Raw genomic sequence first — 7,947 nt, 5'->3', positions numbered from 1 at the left:
AGTAAGAATTAAGTTTTTTAGAATTTGAATTAATATCCTGACATAATTTGTAATATATTTATAATTCAAAATATAAGTTTATGCTCAGTAGAAAAAAAGTATTTATTACTATAGACAAAAATTAAAAATCATAGTAGGTGTAAAGGCGCAAATGACCCATGTATTAGACTATTAATGCACTTTGCCTAGAAATTAAAAATAAAAGATGATATACATTCATTATATATTATTAACTATGAAGAAACTTGTGTATTATTTTGCGCAGATTTTAGTTATGTTGAGATTAGTTATTTCTCTAAGTTCAAGAGTAAATAAAAAAAAATCCGTTCTAAATTTTAGTTTATGAGCTAAGTTTCAGTCTTTTTTGGAGAACTTAAATAAATTTCACTAATTTAGGAGCTAATTAATTAGATACACTTTAATTTGCAATATTAGAGTATCTTACCATATATACATGTTTCTTGAATACATAAGGTCAAATTTAGGTAATTTGTTGTAGATACTTTGTATGCAAGTGGATTCGCACGAATCTGAGATACATGGCAAAACTCGCTCGCTCCATCCTATCTCTTCTCGTCATTTACCATGTATCTAGTATTCCAAATACATGTGAATCACTCCATATACATGTTTTTGCAACAACTTTTAAATGTACGGAAAATAAAGCAACCAATAAATTTTGAAGAAACATGAATATTTTATTCATAATCAATGGGGGTATACAATTCTGTTCCTTCCTTGATTCTCATCTCATAAGATTTATTCATGATCCGAGGGTCGTTAGTGGCGTATTTATCGAATTATGATGATTTATATTTGACCTCTATATGAATATTCCTTGACTTTTATGGAATATATCGAGATCTTGATCTTTAAAAATACCCAAGAATTTATGGGATATTTCATGTCTTTTAAGGGAATTTAGTACCCTTTATATAGTCATGAACTAGGGTTTAGGGTTTAGCCTCCAAGAATCCTAATAAAATTAAACACATACTGTATAGTACCAACTACAATTAGACACGTCTTGTAGATTCCCCACAAAATTTCAATATCTACAACATGTACCAGTGTGATTTAACAGATACATACGAATTTCGCTCGTCTCCTTTTCCAATTTCACTCGACTTTCTCCTTAATTTTTTTATATCTGATAGCAAAAACACATATATCTAAATATAAAATACTTAAAAAATACTTAATTAATAATAATATACATAATATTTTAAAAGTATAAACCAATATATATGATTGTGAAAATATCTTTTTTCTTTTTACTTAGATGGTTAGAACTCTTTTTCTACTCTGAGTTGTTAAAAGTATCTCTTTTTATTTTTAATTTCCTATCTATGTATCAAAAGTGAAAAGAAAAGCTATTTTCTTTAGATACAAATGTTCCAAAAATATTACCGTCTTTTTCTTTTACTTTTCACTCATCAATTTACTTTTTGTCGTTCTAAAGTTATTAGACGTTTTTCGATCAATATATAAATATATTTATATAAGTCATTATCGATTGATTTTTTAATATTTTTATTTATCAAAATTGGGTACAATCATAATTTAGAAGAATTATTTATTGATTTAAATATATTTGGTAATAAACAAATTCCACTGCGAAACTATACTAAAGCTAGTGATTTTTTTTTCCAGATAAAATAGTCAAAATGACGAAAAAGAATATAAATTCAGCAAATCATTTTAATAAATATAATAATTATTTTAATACCAATTACTACTTAATAATTTTATTATTTATCACTAGATATACCTACAAAACACTTACACTAAACTAAACTAATTTAATAAAGCATAAAGAAATTATATGATTAACATTCAAGTTTCATGTTATTCGATACTTTGTGTGTTTTAATTCATCATATATTTTTTTTTCTTTTTTGGAAAGTTGATTTAATTAATTTTATGATTAATTAAATGTAATTAACTTAATATTTTTAAAATTATTTTTTTCAAAAAAACTATAAATTACAAATATTTTCATATCAGTACAATAATAAAATATATCTTAAAGTATTTATCAAAACTATATAATTTGAAGAAATTTTTTTAAAAGAACGAAAAATATCTCATAAATTACGAGAAAGTAATAGAATAAGAAAGGAAATCAAATTTTGATTTCAATATATTAAATTATTTTTCTAGTTCTAAAGTTGACATTATCTTTTGCCTAAATAAAAAGATTTGGGCATTCATTCAATTTAAAATAAATTAAGATACCACTATTATAAATTAATGTCTTGCTGAACTGATTAAAGTGCTGCTTAAAGGTTTTATTTAAGTGAAAACAATGGTTAGAAATAAATTAGTGCTTACAAAATCACGACTTTTTTCAGGTAAATTTGAATTCATATCTTGTTTGGAACAAAAATAAATAAATTGATCCCCAACTTATGTACCACAATTCATTTTTTCATTATGAAGTTAGAGTTTTCTACTTAAAGTTATAAAATATTTGATCAAAGGTTACTGACTTGTATATAATGAATTATTATACTATATTGAATTTTTTGATATCATAATTTTGATATAGTATATGGTATATATTTTAATTTTTTTTTATTTGACATGATATTTGATATTTAAAAATAACATATCAAAATATATATATATATATATATNACTTATCTGTGACAATTCTATTTTGATTGAAATATATTTTAAAGGTAATTGATTAACAAAATGAGTTGTTTCCACTTTCTTTCGAATATATATTTCTACATGTGTATGTGTTAGTATAATATAAATGAGAATTTTTTTAAATTGTCGAAGTCATAATACTCTATTATATGAGTATATATTAATCGAAGTTGAACAAATTATATCAAAATCGAACTTCAAAATATCAATTGTACTAATTAAATTGTATGGTAATAATAATAACAGTTTTAAAACCCGAATATCGAAATACGATAGCGAAGTTTAAAATAAGGAAAATTGTAAATAATAGCAAACTATTAAATTAAAATTAAATGCTATAAACATGGTTGGATTTAATTGTACCCCATAGCAAACTCTTGTTATTTCGCCTCTCTCCCGGTGAATCTCGCTCGCTACTCTCGTTCTTGTTGGCAGCCTCTCTTGCTTTTATATAAACACAAATGTATAAAATGTGTTTGTGTTTGTATAAAGCGAGAGAAAATTGTATATATACATATATTTTCTTTCCCCTCCCACATCTCGCTCGCCACTCTCACTTTATACAAACATAAATGTCTACATTGCATTTAAGCGAGATAAAATTGTATATACAAGTACAAATGCATATATATTCATCCTATAAACTTATGATTATACAAATACAATTTTTCCCTACCCAATTTTCTTTTATCTTTCTCTCTTTCTCGCTTTATACAAACACATATTATACAAATTGACTTTTTGTATATGTATACCGAAACAGAAACAGATAAACAAGTGCTTTCTTTTGTATATGTATAGTGAAATATACATATTTATGTTTGCTATGGAGTGCAATTCAGGAAATGGCCAAATGACAGAGATCACATACTTTTAAGGCAAAATTATCATTTGTCCCTTATAAGTTTATAATTACAGGAAATCCCTCAAATTAATATAATAATATAAGTGTTGATACATGAATCTGATGCACAAGATACATTAATCGTTAAGTAAGATACATTATATGTTATACATGATATACTAATCTGATGCACTAAACACATTAATCTGATGCGCGAGATACATTAATCTGATGCATGAAAATAATAGATTTTAGAAATTTGTAAAACTAATAGGAGATAATGATAATAAGAGAATTTAAAATTGAAATTTCTGTTATTTATCCGCTTTTTTTTTAATGTTTATTATATGTAAAAGTTGATCTTTAAAATGTTGTACCATACCATATCACGTCTACACTACGTGTAAGCAAAAGCATTTTTTGTGTTACCAAACACATAAATAAACCAAAAAATCCATATGAAGTAAATTTGACATTCTATAAGAGTGTGTTTTGGCTTGTACGAAAACAATTTGCACAATATTTTCTATTTTTCTCATATTTGATTGATAATATAAATCTATTACTTTCCTAGTGAATTAAGAAACCATATTTGCCCTCCTATCAACCCACTTACTCTGATCATAACCCACACCCACACCCTCTTATCTTTACCACTTGGTGTTTATTAAATATAAAAAATCCAAATAATTTTTTTAACGACTGAAAAGTATCAACGATTTCGAACATAAATCTTTTTTTTTTCCTTCTCAGAACGATGATTGGTTACATATTAGAATGAATTTTAAGTTACTTTTTTAAGACGAGTTTCTCAAGTGAAATTTTTTCTCCACTTCAAGCTTTTCTCAAATAAATTATATATTCAAACACGGCTTCAACTATCACATAAATATATATATATATATATATATATATATATACATATATATATAACTCCATTACACCCTACTTAAAATCACTGTTTTGGATGGAGATAGTAACTTTCATTGCCAAACTCCAAAAGAAACATATCATTTTCAAAATGATTGACATGAAAACTTATATAGTAAAAGGTTTGGCAACTTAAGCTCCCAAATTCCCCAATCAGAAAGTACATGATCCCCATGTGCTTCAAGAGGTTCACATCCTAGCCAGCTAACAATTTTTTTTAAAAAAAAATTATGCCATCCACATACAAAGATCATCATCACATTATTACTACTTAGTTTTATTCAAGAAAAACAATTGCATGTGGACAAAAATATAAAAACTCATAATGCTAATATTAACCATTTCCAGAGGGACAAAGTTGAACTAACATAACCAAACACCCCACATGTTAATCAACAAATCATACTTTGTTTTGGTTTTCCATTATTTTTGCAAGTTCCAAAATATCAAAAGCAATAGTAACATAGAACAATAGTACTACTTTTCCCCAACTTCCCCCCTACACCTTAAAATTTCCATGTCATGAATAGTAAAATTATGTACTCTTCATACACCAAACTTCCCTTGTCATCCCCTCTCCATAAAAGATTTAAAGAATCAAAATTTTTTAACCATATAGTTTTTATAATACTAAAGTACCTTTTCATCATCATTGACATCATCACCTTTGTTACATTTTTCTTGCAATTCATCACCACCAATTTCATTAGAACTCTCAACTAATAATGCCCTTTTCTCTTGTTCCTCGTCTTCAATTGTGTTGTTTTTACCTGCATTGTTATTACTACTCTTGTTGTCATTCATCTCCGCTCTTGTTTTCAATGCTTCGAGTAACTCCCATACCGCCTTGTCTTTGTTCCTCCTGTTCTTGATCAACACTTCACTTATATCCGCTGGTGTCATTTCAGCTCGCTCCATCACTTGCTCCAATTGCTCTAACAACTCCTTCTCTACATCGTCTTCGTTGTATCCCAAGTAATTCTTCAAGAGAATCTTGAGTGCAGCGAAAGACGAATAGCTCATGTGAATATGCATATCCATTCTTCCAGACCTCAATAACGCTGGATCAAGCTTCTCAATGTGATTCGTTGTGAAAACAAATATCCTCTCACTACCACAACAAGACCATAAGCCATCAGTAAAATTCAACAAACCAGATAGAGTTATAGTATTCCCACCACCATCTTCACTACTACCACCACCACCACCACCGCTCCCAGGAGGTGAAACATTGTAATTACTACTACTATTACTACTAGTACTGTTGTTTTTTCGATTAGTTAAATTGATAGAACAATCAATATCTTCAATAACAATAATAGACTTTGAACTAGTTTTCATCAGCAACTTCCTCAACTCGGAATTAGTATGAACTTCTGTTAATTCAAGATCATAAATATCATAACCAAGAAAATTAGCCATTGCAGCAATCATACTAGACTTTCCAGTACCTGGTGGTCCATAAAGAAGATAACCTCTTTTCCAAGCTCTACCTGTTCTCTGGTAAAAAGATTCCCCATTAGCAAAATCCAAAAGATCTGCCATAATCTCAGCTTTTTTCTCAGGATCCATAGCTAGCGTCTCGAAAGTACTGGGATGTTTAAACGGTACCGATTCCCAAGGATGACCTCTCGAATCAAGTGAACCACCACGTGAATTTGTATACAACAATCGATCCTGATTTTTTCTTCTAATTTCATTAGCTTTTTCCATAACGAAATCTAAATAATCACCTAATACAACAGATTTATCTTTTTTCTTAGCTCGAAGGAGAAACCCTCTTTTTTCCTCCGGTAATGGCCGCCATGAAAATGTCTGTGAGTTTCTCGGAGTAACCACATGTTCCCAATGAACTTTAACGCCGTTAAATGCATCTATTAAAGAATCATTATTCGATAACCCAAAAGTTATACTGCTCGAATTGAGTCCTCTCGTTAAACTCAAACGATTACCGGTAACACAAGCGTAGCTACTCAGGTAAAGCTGAACAGCGTTGTAAAGCTCGTTGGTGTTTACTCCGTCGATCTCCGTGATATCGTAGTAGCAATAAGCTGAGAACCAGTTACAGATTCGGTGTATGATTTTGAGAATGGCGAAACGAATCTCCGGTGGAAATACTACCTGAATCAGACTTTGACTGAATGCCCATACACCCATCATCGATGCCAATGTTGTCCATAACTCCTTCATAATGTTTTTGCTAATAGAGAATATGTTCAGTTTTTTTTTTTAATACTGAAGAGACAAACTACTTCACTATAGTTATAGAAAGAAGAAGGTTAAAGATTTTTTTTTTTTGATTCAGAGAATTAAAAAAAGAGGCAAAAGGGTACTGAAAAGGTGTAAGGTTTTTTTGTTTTGAAATGGGAATTGGAGAGAGAGTTGGCTGGCAATGACTAATAAGAGACTATCAGGAAAAAAAAAGACATACTGTCTATGAATAAATCAGATACTTTTTTTTCAATCCAATTTTTTTTATTTTTTTCTTACTTTAATTGAATAATAAATTCAAAACGGAAAAAATGTAAATATGTCTCTGAATTTTACTATTTAGAGTAAAAAAGGAAAAAAGTAAGTATGGCTAGTTCAATTTGAATTGTTATAGTTTTTAATCGAGACTAATTTAAATTTAGAAATGGAATAAAGGTAAATATGTCTCACAATTTTACTATTTAGAGTAAAACTAGAAAAAAAGTACTAATACTTAGTTCACTTATTGTCAAAATTTTGAATTTCTAAGTTAAATAATATGAAGTGTGACTAACTTTAACTAAAATTTAAAAATAGAAAAAAGGTAAATATGTGTCTAAATTTTACGATTTAAAGTAAAAATGAAAATAAGGTAAATATTCCTTCTATTCAAATTTAGTTGTCATAATTTTTTTAGAACGAACTTTGATTAATATTTAAAAATATATTTAATTCGTTATATTGATATTAAAATTTATAAAGATACTTTTTAAATAACTTTTGAATTTATTTATTGAATTAATACTATCTAATTTAATTTTTAAAATTAGATAAAACTAACTCTAGAAAAATACTAACAGAAATCTTTAAATTTCACGTCCTATTTAGGGGGAAGAATATGATTATATTTATTTTTTATAGTCTATATAAAATATATATGAAGACATAGTTTTACATCCTTACATAATAATTTTATTCTAAAACACTCCTTTTTATTCTTTATAAAATCATAATTTATTTTAAATCATTAATTTTATTTAAAAACATTTTAATTTTAATTCATATAAAATATATCGTTCAAAATTAAAACATGAAAAGTACAATTGAAAAACTTACTTAATTAAGTGTCCGTTTGGATTAACTTATTTTAGTTGTTTTAAAGTCAAAATAGTTTTTAAGTTGTTTTGAAGTGTTTGAATAAAATTAAAAAATGCTTTAAGTAAAGCCAAGATATCAAAAATAAGTCAAAAATCATAAATTAGAAATCCTAACTTATGGCTTTTGACTTATAAGTCATAAGCAAAAAGTTAATTCAAACATGCCCT

At 27.4% G+C, this 7,947-nt stretch overlaps 1 protein-coding gene across 1 annotated transcript; it reads right to left on the bottom strand.

Annotated features, from left to right (window-relative positions):
- Positions 1-4,745: 4,745 nt before the first annotated feature.
- LOC107005741 (AAA-ATPase At5g57480-like) lies at positions 4,746-6,828 on the bottom strand. Its single transcript, XM_015204393.2, has one exon. The coding sequence runs from the start codon at positions 6,620-6,622 to the stop codon at positions 5,063-5,065; it is 1,560 nt and encodes a 519-aa protein (XP_015059879.1). The 5' UTR covers positions 6,623-6,828; the 3' UTR covers positions 4,746-5,062.
- Between the last annotated feature and the right edge of the window lie 1,119 nt (positions 6,829-7,947).

Source organism: Solanum pennellii, chromosome 12, assembly GCF_001406875.1.
Source record: "Solanum pennellii chromosome 12, SPENNV200".
In the NCBI taxonomy this organism is placed as follows: domain Eukaryota; kingdom Viridiplantae; phylum Streptophyta; class Magnoliopsida; order Solanales; family Solanaceae; genus Solanum; species Solanum pennellii.
Note: the sequence above shows the minus strand (reverse complement) of the source record. Positions and strands in the feature narration are given on the sequence as shown.

Coding starts and splice junctions, on each gene's coding strand:
- LOC107005741 (XM_015204393.2), bottom strand. CDS start 6,622: ATGAAGGAGTTATGGACAACATTGGCATCGATGATGGGTGTATGGGCA.